This window comes from Lithobates pipiens, unplaced genomic scaffold (assembly GCF_037356315.1).
Source record: "Lithobates pipiens isolate NorthernLeopardFrog02 unplaced genomic scaffold, aLitPip1_a1.2 Scaffold_19, whole genome shotgun sequence".
NCBI lineage: Eukaryota > Metazoa > Chordata > Amphibia > Anura > Ranidae > Lithobates > Lithobates pipiens.
The window spans coordinates 420,363,553-420,379,826 of NW_027507764.1; the positions used below are offsets into that span (position 1 = coordinate 420,363,553).

A 16,274-nucleotide genomic window follows, 5' to 3' on the forward strand; every position below is an offset into this window, starting at 1 on the left:
CTAAAATATCCAAAAAGCTTTAATAAGATTTCCTGTTGGGGAACCATTTTGGCTGTAATCGGGGTTTGTCAGCCGACGGACCCATTCCTACAAACAGGTGACCTTCCTCATTCTTCTGGTGCTCAGCAAACTTGGTTTTGTGTAAACAGTGTACCAGTATTCTGTAAAGATTGAACATTGTTTACACAGAACCAAGTTTACTGAGCACCAGCGGATTGAATAGTGATTTCCAGGAAGGACACCTCTTTTAGTTGATGTAACCGAGGTGCCAGTCCTCTGCAGATCATTATTTCAGAACTGGGAGCACAAGGAAAAGGAATGTTACTTTGTTATACCTACATATCCTCCAAGTAATGTGCTATGTTTGGGGACTTCTCCTAGCATAAAAAACACACAAGCTACAGAAATGGACACTGTGAAATAGGCTTTTTTTTTTTTTTTTTTTTTAATAGGCCAGATCACTTTTATAATTGAAAGATAACTAACCCCTATCAATTGTTTATTAGACTGGACTAGACAAGTCTTGGACTGCATAGTGAGGGAAAGTTCTTCTATAATGTACAGGTACATGGTATAGCTAGTTTCACTTCTTAGAAGACCTATATGTTGTTACTCATGTTGAAAGTTGGCTATATGTTAATATATTGAAACCAGGGTGGATATAAGTCAATGATTTATTTATTTTTTTCTAAATCCGATTTTTTTTTTTTTTTATTAAAATAGATTTTTTTTTTTGATTTTTATCAAATCTATTTTAGTAAAATGCTTTTGGAGTAAAAATCTATTTAAGATACATTAATAATTTAGTTTATTCAGCATGAAATGAAGCTTAGTTATGTAGCGTGAGGCTGTATATTCTGCAATATTTAAATTTTTGGTAAACTCTTTTAATAAAGCCAAGCTCTGCGAGATGACATGCACTGCATTGATGCATTCACACAATCTCACAGTAACCATGACATAAAACAAAGTTCAGGGATATTCCTTTATCCTATTGTTTTGCAAATCTATGTACGCTACAAGCTGTATGATTGAATTGGTTCTATCGCTGTTTTAATAACCTGACAGCTTACTATTCTAAATAGGAAACCTTCATTTTGTTTGCAAATATTAAAGATTCTTACTACCAGCAAGATAAAGTCCTTACATTTAGAGAGCACCTGTCATTTCAGATCCATCATGGCAGCACCTGTTACCGGGTATCCACTTACCTGCTGCTCATCTTGTTTATTCATCTGCTACATCACCAGCTGTTCCATTAAAGTGAATGGGACTGCCGGTGAGTCAACAGCGGGTCAGAAGAGAAGCCGCTGAGGGACAGAGATGACAGTTGCGCTTTAAAAATTCTGATTTCAATCAAATTGATTTAAATCAAACCTTTTTACTAGTGATTTAAATCAAATCCACCCTGATTGAAACATATACTGGATAAGCCTTTATGATGTCGTATAGGCTGAACATTGATTATATGTTGTATTCTGGAATATCTCACCTCTTAGCAATATGCAGTACTGTGTACGCTTTACTTCTGTGATTGATCGCTATGTATGTTTATTGATCTGATCTTGATGATAAAACTTATAAATAAGGAATACAAAGAAAAGAACTACCCCAAAAGATAAGTGACATTTTTCCATTACAGTTGCTTAAATGTACAAATAGTGATAAAAATATTAACTCACAAGTGACGTGTAAAAGATTTCAGTGGAAGTTTAATGAACTGAGACCCTTTACACACAACAGTTGTCTCTTGAAAATTATTTAATATATTTTATGTATTAAACAACTAGTTATTTTACTGTTACATGTTTCCTTTGTCTTCAGATTGAAGAATGTGTTGTGTGTTCAGACAAGAAAGCAGCCGTTCTCTTCCAGCCATGTGGACACATGTGTGCCTGTGAAAGTGAGCTTAATAAACTCATTATATATTGCATGTTTCCTAACTTTAATTGCAGATTGAAAGAATACAATGTGATAAGGAATTTGCAGACAAAACACATCATTAATGCCGAGCTCAAGGAATTGTACACAAATTTGCCTTTTAGTGGCCCCTGGCACTGCAAGTGTTAAAGTGTCATTTTACCCAAAATGTTATTTGTTCTCATTGCATATTATACTATTTGTTCTACCTGTGCTATATCTTTAACCTTTCCTTCATTGTATGCAGTTCTGGCAAATACCTGTTATTTCCCAGTTCTTTCTTCTGAGTGGCAAGGATATCACAGCAGGGCTTCTATTTTTGCCACTCATGTTCCTGCATTGCACAAGTTCTGGTTATTCTCTGTGAGGAAGCCCCCCACTACCTTGCTAATTTCTCCCCTGGATGACCCCCCCCCCATGTTACTATCTCCAGCATCCTGTAGGAAGGCTCCAGCATATGTGATTGATAGTCTTCTTCCACTCTGCTGGAAGCCCCCACATTGACTGTCCTGTATCTTGTGGGCAGGTACAGCAGAGGCTATTAACATATTCATCACATCACAGGTGTTCCAACAGACGCAAGCTCAAGACTGACTGCCGTTTTTAAACATTAACAGAAAGGCTTCCCTGTTCTTTGCTTAAAGTGGTTGTAAACTTATTTTAGGCCATCCAAAAAAAACCTGCATTATAAAGACTGAGCATACTAGCTCATTATGGAGGCCGACATCTGCCTGGTGACTTACTTCCGGGTATTGCGGCTCCGGCGCTGTGATTGGCCAGAGCCGCGATGGCGTCACTCCCGCACATGCGTGCGAGAGCCACCAGGAACGGCACAGGCTAACTGAAGCAACGGCATGTACGTGCCGTTGCTTCAGTTGGCTTAAGTGCGCATGTGCCCATGACGTTGGCACATGCAAATACAGGAATATCTCCTAAACCGTGCAGGTTTAAGAGATATCCAGAGCAGCTGTAAAGAGTTTACAACCACTTTAAAAAAAAATTTTTTTTTTTTTGCTGCACACAGGAGGATTTTTATTTTGATGCATAGAATGCATTAAGATAAAAAAAAAAACTGTCTTTACATTTAAATGTTGCATCAAAAAAGTTACATACTGCTATAATTGATATAAAAACAAAGACAAAAAAAAAAATCACAATATGCACTCCTTATAATGCACTGTAGTCTGTCCCTATTGCATGTTTAGCAGTAGATTTGAGATCATATTAAAGTACATATAAACCCCAAAACAAAAACGTAATCTATTGCAGCCACCATTATTTTTTGGCACCTTTAGTACTCAGACGAGGATTTTGATTTTCTCCTCTGAACACCAGAACTTCTGTTGGGAGAAAAGCTACAACAACAAAAACATGCATAAAGCCACGTATTGCACATGTGTTTAGTGCAATTGAACGTTGATAGATTTCATCGGCCAGAATATGAATTTACTCTGACCATTGGAATACATTTCACGCTCAAAGGTGCCTAAATGCGCCTAGCGTTTAGCTGCATTTACATGTGTTTAGGCACGCCAAGCGGTTTTTCTGCTAAAAAGCTCCTCTCCTGAACATGCTTGTGTGTGTTTTTCAGCTTGTAAACATTTCTCTTCTAATATCATTGTAATTGCCTATGTGTGCATGACTAGACTAACATAGAGGTGCTTTTACAGGCTTAAAAAAACAAACGCCTGTAAAAAAGTTGTTTTTTTTAAGCCCTATGTTCATGAGCCCTTCATTTCACCTGGTGTTTACGCCAGTAATACCCTTCCTGTCCTTGTATGGTGGAACTCTATGAAAGAGCACAGCAGCTTTGTCAACATGTAGCGAGGGTAGTGCTGTATGCATTAGCAGATTTAAATGGCCTTTAATTAAATGAAAAATTAAGGCTGAACTCCAGCTATTCTAGCAATAGTTTTTTCTTATTAGGATAAAGATTTTAACATAAATGAGAAAAAGCTAACCATTGTAAGCACTGCTTTCATTGGTTTGTCTTAACTGGCACTTTTGCTGGAAAATATGGTCTGTTGAAATATGACACGTATTGCCTGGATCACAAGCTGAAAATTAAGGGGAAAAGCTTTAAAAAAACAAAAACAAATGCAGTCACCACATTTAGGGATGGGTAAGCTGCAGTATATTTAATTGCTGCTATGACGTTCAGCTTCACCTCTTTTGTCTGAAAAAAGCTCTCCATAAATGTTAGTCTGATTGTACAATCGGTGACCTCTAGCTTTATTAACAACTGTGTAGTGTACATGCATACCTAACTATCCATCCAATCCATTCAAATCAGCCTCTAGCCCCTTGGGTAGCAGTTAGTAAATCTAAAGTAGATTGTACAGCTAGTTTGGAACTTTTGGCCAGCCTAACATTGCCAAGGTTACAGAGGTGCCATACTTGCCCTGTTGTATTCTAAAAATATAACACCATATGTTTGGTACTGTTAGTTTCAACAACTTTTATTTTGTTTTCCCTTGTGGTACAGTTTTGAAATTCCATCCAATGATTTGTTTCTTTTTAAGGCCCCATTTCTTTTTAAATTAAAAAGGGCTTTGTTGTAATGTCAATTAAAAATAAAATGTTATTTGGATAGGCTGTAGAGGTGGAGCTAATTCACACAGAACTATTTAATGTTGTCAATCATTTTATTACGGTGCAGACACAGGGAGCGACTATTTTATTTATAACTCAGCATCACTAAAATTCTGTCAAAGGCACAGAAAGTGTTGGAGCACCTATGAGTTCTCCTATGAGTGAAAACATGTCTAAATTCTTCACAGGGGAGCAACTTGAGGCTAAATACTATTTGCACTGATACACGTCAACATGTTGTGTGGACAATCTCCTCCACTGTGACTGTAGGTTGTCATCTCCCAAAACAGACTCAAATTTTGGGGCTCGTTGGCAAAAATAATTTTGTGCACATGAAAGCCTCCATAGAGCCCAGAGTCCAATTGGAGGTGTGCAGAATACGTGAGTATATGGCAACAAAAAAATCTCTACGCTTTGGTTAGATCCACTTGTACATGTACTTTAATTGGACTGGGTAATATGAGATCCATTTTATTTTTCATGTGTTTTATCCTTTTGTAAGAAAACAAGCAAGTAAATATAGTTATGAGATTCTTGGAATTGTATTTACTTGGAATGCAAGAAGCCCCCAAGCAGCTAAGGCCAGCTATACACGGTTGCAAGAAAGAAATTAGCTTGGTTCCCCCATCAACACAGACAGTGTTGATGGGGGAATCCCTCCTGCCGGGCCATTGTCTTCTCCCAGCATGGGAAGCTGTCCCCACTGGGAGAAGACGGTGATTATCGCTAGTGGCTATAGCAGCTACTAGCGATAATCGCAAGAGAATACGGCAGGCTGGTTGTACCCAGGTTGATCGATCAATCAACTTGGTACATTCAGCCTGCCCATTAATGGTTTGAATGCTTGCTGAACTGGCTGAAATCCAAACCACGTATGGCCGACCTAAGTAACTTGACGTGGAAAATGCCAATATATGCATTCATGTTGTCAAGAACATTGTAGTTTCGATTGTACTTATAAATTTTTTCCTGTTACAGCTTGTTAGATGTAAATATTGGTTTTATCCATTGCTCTTTCTAATTTTATAAATCAACAATCTACGCCACAAACTGAAAGCTGGCTATGTATTAAGCTAATTTTTTTTTTTCCACAAGTGGATGTACTCACATGTCCAGTTTTAGGCTGCTGACATATGTGTTGGCACTATTCAAGTTCTCTCTGACCTTGGCAATGCATAACTAAAATACTGCTTCCTCCCTTACATAAACCAATCTGTAAAACGACACATGCTTGTTTTTTTGTTTTTTTTCTAGTTGGTGTTCATTTTTATTTTAAGTTCTACTTTTCCATTTATTTCTTCTTTTTGGTGTTATGGTGATATTTGAGTAGATGCTTTTTGGTGTTTTCTCATTGCAGATTGTGCAAGTCTTATGAAAAAGTGTGTTCAGTGTCGCGCTTTAGTTGAGCGAAGAGTGCCTTTTGTCATGTGCTGTAGTGGGAAAGCAGGAGAAGATGTCACAGATGACACAGGTAAGAAGGGCTAGTTTTTTTGGCAGAAGGTTTGTCACAAATTGGTCCGGAAAAGATGTCATGATGCAAATCAGCTGCCTTTTTTTTTTTTTTCTAAATTCTCCTTTTGTCCTTGCACTTTGTACTGTATGTATGTACTTGTACTACAGCTTAAACAGCATACAGCTGCACACCATTATTGAACCTAATATTTTATTGATGTGAAATCAAAACCTATACCAGAAATATTTTTACTTTTTAAGAATTATTTAATTATTTCTACTCTGTGTAATACATTTTATATTCATCACTGGCTGCACAGCCAACTACTGTCTATTCAGCCTTTCTGAATTACACTGAAGCTTTATGGGACCAAGGATATGTACCACAGAATTGTATTGACTGGGTTTCTGACCCTTTCTTCAGGAGAGCACCGCTGCTGTTTAACCACTTACCAACCTACATTTACGGCAGAAGCTGCAGGCCAAGTGACGTTCTGGTTCCTCACTGAGCACATGCGCACCCCGTGACTGCTATGTTCACAGCTGAGTGAATGGGGGGTATCGTGTGATCAGTATGATTGCTTAGCGATCACATGGTTACAACGAAAAAAAAACTGTTGTGGTTATTCTGAATACTAAAATATATACAACATTAAAGTAACGGCAAGCATCTTCAATATGAAGCACAAAATGTAACATCTTTACATCAGTCCCACCAATGCTGCCTTTACCCATTTACATCACAGCAGAGAGCCCCCCTTTGTTTCGCAGCAACCCTCTTTACATCACAGTTTTCCCCTTGCTTTCCCAACATTGAAAAGTGGGACAGCTTCAATCATTTTTCCAGACCTGTAGCTCCTCCCACCCAGCTGCAGTGGCACCAACCTTGGCAGTCTGCCGCTGAGTGATGCCTGCTCTATGCTTTCGAAATAATCAGCAAAATCCAAATATCCGTTGGTTTTGCATCTATGTATATTGATCTATGTATATATCACTGTTTTGAACTCTAACACTGTGTTATACCTTACAGCAGGGGGGAACATTCCAGTTTTACAGAAGGACAAGGACAACACCAATGTCAATGCAGATGTGCAGAAGCTACAGCAGCAATTGCAAGATATTAAAGAACAGGTGATCCAAAAAAAAAAAAAAGCTTGTTTATTGAAAAATGATTAGCAAGCCTTAATGCTTAGATTTCTATTCTTTTTTTCTTCCAGTAACTTATGTATTTATAGTGTTTATTCTTTTTAAGAATTAGGAATTATGATGCATAATTGTTCTACACTGTCAAGGCTTATGCTTTTTAGTTTTAAAATTGCATGTGTTTTAGGTACATTTTGACACTTTATACAATCATTTGTTGCACTTCAGCACTCATATTTACTACATTTTCATGTACGGTATATGCCCAATAAAATGCACAAAAAGACTTAATGCATGGAAATGCATAAAACCAATAAAATGTATAGGAAAACATATGCCTTTTTAAAATGCAAAAATGGCAGTGTTTTATCCTATTAATATATATATTTTATAAATGTTGGGTGGTATGTTTTACTCAGCAGTGGCTCAATATACATGACATTCACAAGGTCCCATTTACCTTCCTGCACATGGACAACCTGGGTGCCAGCCATCACAGTCTGTCTTCACTCTTCATTGAAAATAGGAAAAAAAAATTCAGCCACACTCCATTTGCAGTGTTTTTAAAAATCGGTGAATTGACTGCATGCACCGATGTCCCCAAGTCAAAACCAATCTTCCTTTGACGTTTTTCACTCCTGGCTTGCTCATAAGGATGGAGGCAATGCACGTGGTTGCTTCCTGCCATGGCCACAGCATGTGTATAACCTTGGCTGTTGCCTCTGCAGCTAAATGGGGAGCAGTTGGAGGTAGTAAAAATGCAACTCAACTGCATGATTTTTAACACCCACACCCCATCCTGCCAAACCTGCCATATGAACATCTGTGAAGCTGCGCGCTGCATGAAGGGCATCCCATTCATGTTAATGAGCTGCTCTACCCGCCACACCAAAAAAAGCACAGGGTTTACCAATGCGTGGGGGTATCATTAGGAATTATTAACACTCCGTGTCTGCTAAAGAGCAGCTTTTTTGTCTTTGTCAAAAATCACCCACACGTGATTTTGCACATGTTCCCCAACACACAGTTATGTGAAGACTTAGACTGGGTTGCCTTGAGACTGAAAATACTTTTCAAGGGCACTTGGACTGGAAAAAGATTGAGAAATGCTGCTGCAGCTGTAGGCATCATCCCAGTATTGTTTTTTTTTTCATCTGGTAGTCTGCTTTTCTGTTAAAGCCTTCGTAGCAACTGATTAGCCGCTGGATTGCTTCTACAAATAGGGGGAGGGGTGTCGTCCGTCCGTCCCCGGACCTAAACCCCCCCCCCCCCCCCCCCCCCGGCTCTCCCACTGAGTGATCCATAGCGTGCAGCCATCGGTTTTGCCAGCTGACCATAGAGCTGGTTGGGACTGCGACCGGAAGTGATGGAGCATTTCTTCACTTCCGCTTTTGTGGTTGTAAACAAACCCTTAGGGATTTGAATACGTATTGGATCAATACCGATCTTGGTATGATCAAAAGCTTTTAAGGGCAGATCTCCCAGTATCCCCATATCTCTCAGTAAAGAGTACCCACCATTCCCTTTTCCTATCACAGAGGATGTTTATATTCCCTGTGATAGCAATAAAAGTGATAAAAAATGGGACAGTAAATAAAAAAAAATTGCCTTCAGGTGAAATCCAATGTCATCAGACATTGGAGATCTCTATCATTAGAAGTTCTTCTGTACTCCAGCTGGCAAGCAATGTGATGTTGCTGCTACCTTCGTAACACGTTTCATCTACCTAGGTATTTTTTTTTATCAGTTACCTGCAGATAAAAATGGGTAAAGCGTTTGAACTGAACTTGCTTATAGACATTGTACATTTTACACATAGTTTACATGTTTTTTTTTTTTTCCCCCTGTAGACCATGTGTCCTGTGTGTCTCGATCGACTTAAGAATATGATCTTCATGTGTGGACATGGAACATGTCAGCTCTGCGGAGATCGAATGAGTGAATGTCCCATTTGTCGGAAGGCGATAGAACGAAGAATCTTATTGTACTAGACTCCTCATTATATTATTTTGTATATTTTTCAAGTTGCTTCAGTTTTGGTAGCACGGATGAGTTGGCTTTCATGCTGCGTTCGCTGTTAACTTGCTGGAAATAATGCAAAAGATTGGCTTTAAAATGTGTATTAGATCCTGCCACTGGTCTTTTACAGAATCTCAGCATTCGTTATTAGTACTTGTGTGTCCGCTTACTTTGTGTTGTGTAAAATTAGCAAACACAAAGGTATTATTGTCTAGTATTAGTGAGCTTTAAAAAGATTGGTGGCTCTATCAAATCCACATTTTCTTATTATTTTTTTTTATTTTTCTTCTTTTTTTTTTTTTATGCAAAAAGTATTTATTTTCTAAAGTTTTTTAAATTGGCAAATTAGTCATGTGCAGGGGGATATGTGCAGCCTGTGTCAGCAGACAGCATTGCTTTCTAATAGGCCTGCAAGTGTGCCTTGGCCTGGAGATTCCTTTTGCCGTATTAGACTTTCTATTTTTTTTTTCTTTATTTTTCAGAATGAGTAATGGAATGTTTTTTATTCATTTGCAGATACAGTATGTCAGAGGTTGAGCTCCCAAAGGCAGAAAAAAGAAGCTAACTAACTTTTAGAACACTATGAATGTAAAACTATTCCAAGCCATGTTTCTGAAAAAAAGTAAAACAAATAGGCCATTCCCATTGCTATGCGCACAGATACAAACTACAAAAAATAAAGACGTAGCACAATATATCACATATTGCTGCCAGAATGTAAGCTGGGCTTTGCTCCCCTCGTTTTTAAGAATTACCGTTTTCTTCTGTTCCGGTTAGCTAGAAGACAAAGGTTTTAATGAAGCGTGTCTTTGGATGGCCATGGTAGACAGATTTACATCTACTGAACCCCTCATATAATTCTCCTTTTGTTTCTTCACCGACCTTCAAGTTGAACAAAAGGAACTCATGACAATGATTTTTTTTTTTTTGATTTTTTTTTTTTTATCTGTATTTTGAACACTGCAGTGCCCATCCTGAGCTGCAAAACAGTACAGTAGCTTTTTGTGGTTGTCAGTGGAGAAATGCTTCTTCTTCTCTGACGTGCGTGAGGACCTCCAATTTGACCTTCTTGCTAACATGACCTATATTTTATCATTTATCGTGGATTTACAGCTTGTTTTTTCAATTTAAACATGTCATTTTACATCAATTTAGCCATTATTTGTCTTTGCTAAAACGGCTACATTGTCTGAATCCTGTTTAACAAAGGCCTTACAAATTTAGCTATGCTTCACCTGGATAATGGCAATACATGCTACTATTGCCATCCTTTTAACACTACTGTTTTAGTAGCTCCCCTTCACCTTCTGCATTTTAAATGTTGCCTTGGTAAGGACATGCATGAATTTAAATGGCAAACTAAAGACACGGGAAAAGGGAGGACTTGTCCAAAGAAAGGAGAAGCCTTTGAATCAAGTTGAAAAACTGGGCCAGTTTATCATAAATGTTGTTAAAGTGTGTCTAAACCCTGTTTTATGTGATGTCTGGGAATTGAACTAAAGCACAAATTGAACAAGGACTCAAGACAGATGTTAAAGCTGAACTCGAGGATAAGCAAATATTGTGTAAATACAAGAGTCATGTGTATTCTTCCTTGAATCTTGGTGTGCTTTTGTATATTTCTTCCAGATCTATGTAGTAATCCAGTGACTTTGCCTCTGTGAAGGAGCTTCCTGTAATAAAGCTGGTCATTGCTTTTCTCTTGCCTTGTGCAGGGTAACTGGTCTGGTCTCTGCTCCCTCACGTGTTTTTTTTGCAGGGAATCAGTAGTGGATGGAGCCTGCTGGGCTCAGCTCTTTGCACAGGCCAGCACAGTGATGTCACTGCTGCCTTTACAAGGTAATATCTAGGTTTGCACTGGTATTTGGTGCCCATAAAGTGGCTATTTAGAATTATATTTAAACAAGTTTTGGTGTCCAGAGTTCAGCTTTAAATTATCACTAAAGGCAAAATGTTTCTTTTTAGTTTTGGATTGGGGGGGGAGAGGGATTAGAACTCCTTTCAGGTTTTATTGCTGTCTGTGTCCCCATTAGGGAGACTCACTCTCTATGTATTTGTCTTGTTTACCATTTTCATTGAAGTAAAATAAAATCCCAAGTTTTGGGTTGTCCCCAGAAAAGTAATAGAGAATTTTTTTTATCAATGAGTACACTAGTTCTAGTGACCTGGGGGGCCCCAAGTGATTACCTTCATTTACAGGGATTTCCTCTAATTTCCTGTTATGGAACAGGGCATTAATATAAACGCTACAGATGGCAAAAAAATAACTTGCATGGGTTATAACTAGGGCATGCACCGATACCACTTTTTTGTACGAGTACCAATACTTCTTTTTTTTTTTTTTTTTATCTTAGTACTCGCCGATACCAATTACCGATACCTACCGCAACAGTTGGGTTTTCACTTCAGCTGTTGCCAATGGTACAAAGCATTAAAAAGTTATTTACAAATTAAATAAATAGATTTTTTTATTTTGCGCTCTTTCAATGTGAAATGTGTAAATATATGTTAATATATATATGTAAAAATATTCACTAACAAAGCATACCAAAAAAAGTTTTACTTGTTTAGCGTTTATAAAATAGACGTGAACAAAAACAGGAAAAAAATTAAATGGAGAAGAATATGGAGTTAAGGCTGATTAGAGTAAATTAAGGGTTTATAAGGGGTTAAACAGAGGAACATTTGTTCATCCCTTTGATCTGCAGATGAAGAAACAGAAATATTCAAAAAGAAACATTGTTTCAGCGGCTGAGCAATATTGTTAATAAACATTGCCGGCTGCTTTTTTTTTTTTGACAGCTCCAATTACTGGATTTGTTTAACGCTTCAGCTGTCAACAGAGGAGACCCACTGACAGCTCAAAGAACTCTGTGCATTTGCATGAGTACCGATACTTGTGAAAATACTCTGTATGCAACCCTAGTTATAACCCTCCCTTACTCTGTCCGAAATGAAAATTTTTGCCTATATTTCGACTAGGATAGAGGAGGATTTTGTTGTGAGGCAGATGTGTATAAATGTTAATCAGCCTCCTACCTCCACTTCTGTAATGTGCTGATTTACAATGTCATGCATTACGTATGTTAAGATACAGCTTACTTGACACTCTGTGTTTGTGTGTTATATGAAAATGTAAATTGTTCTAATCTGTGAGAGGTTGTAAGCAGGTGAAAATCTGGAGAGACTTGACAAGAATGTTTGCTTGGTTTTAAAATTCATACACCCGTGAAAAACATCGGCAGGGGCTCAAGGCAAAATATTAAAGAAAATCTGTCTCAAAGTGAAATTTTTAATAGGCTTCATTAGAAGTGGCTATTCCCTGAATGAAGTGCCACATGTTCCAGGGCAGTGAAGGGAAATCTCTTCACTGAATTAATGCCCTAAAAATAGTCTCCAGCGCAAGTCAAATGAAGGCTTATTGCTTGAGGGCCTAATCTCACAAGTGTTCTGTTTAATGATAAAAACCCTTTAACCTGGAATATGAAAAAGTTAGTTACACAAAATAAAGTAGAGATTTGATTAATCAAGGCAAAAACTACATTTACATGTTTATTTTATTACATCCTTTTGCCATTTTTCATTTAAACATTGTCTTAGATTATGAAAGATATAGCAGATTATAAAATCTAAAATGTATTTTTCACATTCCTGATTGTATAGGGTGGTAGGCAATTAAGACACACACACACACACACACACAACAATTTACTGTTTTAAACAATTATCTTGTATTTTTCATACATTCATGCAAGGCATACAAAGTGACGCTGTATAATATTTAGAATTGTATATGTCTAAAAAGCACATTTGCAACAGTACAGACAAGATGAATATACTTAACAAAATATATATTGTAACATTTCTCTTTGTAGTTTTCTATCTGAATGTACTGTACATATCCATGGACTATTCTCTAATATCACAGTTATTACACTGTGGCTTTTCAAAGAAACAGTCAGTTGAAAGAGGTGCATTATTTCTACTACGAAAATAATAAATAAATTGGACCTTTTTAAAAGGGCAAAACTTTTTTTTTTTTTTGAAAATAGGCTTAAGCAAACTTCATGGCTGAGAACTACTTCTGGAGTGTTAGGTGGTTTGGTGAGTCAGGCATAGTCTCATGGTGTATTCAACAGTTGTAATAAGAGAATACATTTTGGTAATGGCAGTTTACCACTCACGTGAGTAGTAAGTGACTGTACCGAGGGGAAGTTTTGTGACAAAAACGATGTACTGAATGACTGCGTATTGGAATAATTGCATTTGTGTGTGTATTTGAGAAATCCCACTGTACACTACCAGAAACTTACCTGCTCATCTGGTGAGATATAGACCGTTAAACCTGGTTGGAGCTTTAGCAGGGCTTATTCACAATAGCACTTAAAAATACATTTTGGTGGGGCACAGCTTGTAATACATTAATTTATTTTAAATATTTGTACTTGTCCTGTTCAAACAGATGTATTTTTGTCATCTTCACATTATTACTGTAGTACTTTTGTATGGCATCACTTACACTGCAATGTTTGACCTGTCCGTTTTATTGCAGCAAATCAAAAAGGTCATATTTTTTTCCCTATTCTCCAAGTATTGGTATACTTTTTCATGTACGAACTTGTTTTTGTCTTGGAATAGAGATTTTTTTTAAATATATATTATAGTAACAAAGCGACACACACACAAGTACTGTGCTATGGAATAAACCCCATATTCCAAGATAAACGGCCAATCATTTGCCAATTTCATTTCTGGGTGTACACTTCTAGGCTGAATTCACCTTCTTGTTTCTGTTTATTATTTCATTCTGCCTTTTGTGTTCTCTATTAGGGTGTATTCACACCTGGGAATGCACTCTGCCTGAGATCAGTTGGGAGAGCCCCAGTGGGGTTCCCACGATTACTTGAGAGTAGGCGGCCCCATTGAAAGTGGGCGCGATTAGTTGTGAGAGGCGGCAGCTTCCTATTGCTTTCAATGGGGCTTCCTACTCGCAGGTAATCACGGGAACCCCGGGTGGGATTCTAGCATCTAATTGCAGGCAGGATGCATTTGCAGGTGTGAATGCACCTTTATATAGAATTAAAAAGACCCACAAAGGAACATGAGACACTTTTAATAGCTGCCGTATTGTCCTAGTTCATACTTTCCATTAATGTCCGTGTGTATAATCACAATATCTCAAACTCAAGGCTCAATATGTTGAGAATGAAGGATGCCCATTGATGGTCATTACCCATGAAGTTTTGTAAGCATTTTTTTTTACCATTTCTTTTTAAAGCTTGATGTAGGTTATAATAGTTTGTGTATTTTCATTTATGTCTTGCAGTCCTGGAACCAAATAACTGTATAGCTAGGCCTCAAAGTATTTTGTAAGTTGCTCTAAAGTTTCATTGCCTGTTATGTTACAGCATGGCAAATGCTTTAATAAAACTAACATTTTACAACTGGTATATGACTAGTTCTATGTGTAACAGCAGAGGGTTAAAGTGATATTAAAGTCTTTTTTTTATTTTTATTTTTTTTGTTTAGATAAGCTGCAAATAGAAATGACATGTTGTTTTATTGTTTTGTTTTTTTGCATAATTTTGCTGCAGCTTAATGTTACCTGGTCCCCTTTAGCAATTGGGCCCTCCCCTGCATAAGCACGTAGTTGCGTAACCAAGGTTTTTACCTGGTTTTCCCTGTTAAGTTGTTCCTGTTATGCAATACAACATGTTAGGCTAAAAATGCGAGGGAAGCAGTCCTGTTGCATAAGTAAACAATAAAAATAACTGATGCGCTACCAAAAATTATTTTATAAATGTGAAATATGAATACAATCGTAAATAAGTGAGAAGCTTCTGCAAGCACCAATACAGTGTATATGATCCACATATAAGTAATGTAATGCAACAAAAATTCACAGACCGACACAGCTCCTCTTAGCCATTGGGTTGTAATGCCCTATTACTACCTATTACTAGGTGATACTAGGCATTAGTTGCAATACAACACTCAGAACTCTTAGTTCCGCCCAGGGGGCGGTCCCTTGGGCAATAACCCTCCAGCCTGCCATACAGTAGTCAGTTTTAATTTTCGTAGTGAAGGTAAAGGACCTAGGAACCCTGCGGGCCCATCGGTCCGTCCTTTTTAATGCAGAAGCGTGACTTTTTGCGCAAGATTAATGATCCTGTGATCTACTATCAACAGCCGGCGGGCTGACAGGCTGGATACTCTTATTCTTGTAGTCTCCCCAGTCCGGCCATTGAGCGTGTGCAGGCCGCAGCTATGCAGGGTCACCTGCAGACTGCGAAGAAAGGTGCAATAAAGTGGCCCCTGCCCCTCTGTCCTCTGGAGAGAGCTGACGCAGACTCGGGTCCTGCTGAGGCTGATGACCCCTGCTCTGTCTTGTCAGACGTCACTGCCCAGGACCGTTCGGACAGTGAGGATGAGTCCCCGTCCAGGTCCGTGCACGACAAAGCGCTTGTTGGAGCACTTATCACAGCTGTGCGTGATAACCTGAAGTTTCGGGAGCCAGCAGATCCCTCTGCTGATGTAGCGGTCCCTTTTGGGTTCCGCAAGCCAGCACATTTACCTAAAGGTGTTCCCGAATCTGACTTATTTTGACAAGTTCATTTACAAGGAATGGGGTCGCCCGCAACTGACCTTTTCGGTCCCCAAATACATGGAGGTGCGTTATCCTTTTGAGGAGAGCCTTCTCAAAAAATGGCTCCTCCGGTCGTGGACCCCCCAGTATCCAGGTTAAATAAAGTAACCACGATCCTGGTAGAGGGGACTCCTGCATTCAAGGATCCCACGGACAGGAAGGCTGAGGCAGTGGCTCGTTCCTTGTTTACGGTTGTGGGGTCAGCCATGCGATTAGTACTGGCATCCGCACTTGTGTCAGACACTGAGTGGGCAAAACTTTTGCACCACGAATTGGGAGAGCAACAGGCTTCTCCTGTCTGCGTGAAACTAGCAGACCAACTAGTGCAAGGCCTTATGTACGTCTGTGACGTGTCCCTGGATAACCCTCCCTCTGTTATCCAGGACTTTAGCGTCAGCTGTGGTGCTGAGGCGCCTGATTTGGCTAAAATGCTGGTCTGCTGACCAGGCATCTAAAAAAGCACTGACAGATCTTCCCTTCCTTGGCGACCTGCTCTTTAGAG

The 16,274-nt window shown here is 38.6% G+C and overlaps 1 protein-coding gene across 2 annotated transcripts in view; it reads left to right on the top strand.

Annotated features, from left to right (window-relative positions):
- The window catches only part of MIB1 (MIB E3 ubiquitin protein ligase 1), a 131,790-nt gene extending 117,216 nt beyond the window's left edge, over positions 1-14,574 (top strand). The window contains exons 18-22 of one of the 2 annotated variants that reach the window (XM_077492556.1): positions 1,825-1,903; positions 5,870-5,983; positions 6,995-7,095; positions 8,958-9,091; positions 9,643-14,574. In XM_077492556.1, the coding sequence (XP_077348682.1) occupies positions 1,825-1,903; positions 5,870-5,983; positions 6,995-7,095; positions 8,958-9,091; positions 9,643-9,691 (477 nt within the window). In that variant the 3' untranslated portion in view covers positions 9,692-14,574. Of the gene's footprint in view, positions 1-1,824; positions 1,904-5,869; positions 5,984-6,994; positions 7,096-8,957 lie in introns of both variants that reach the window. The other variant, XM_077492557.1, reaches the window with a different exon arrangement.
- Positions 14,575-16,274: the final 1,700 nt, after the last annotated feature.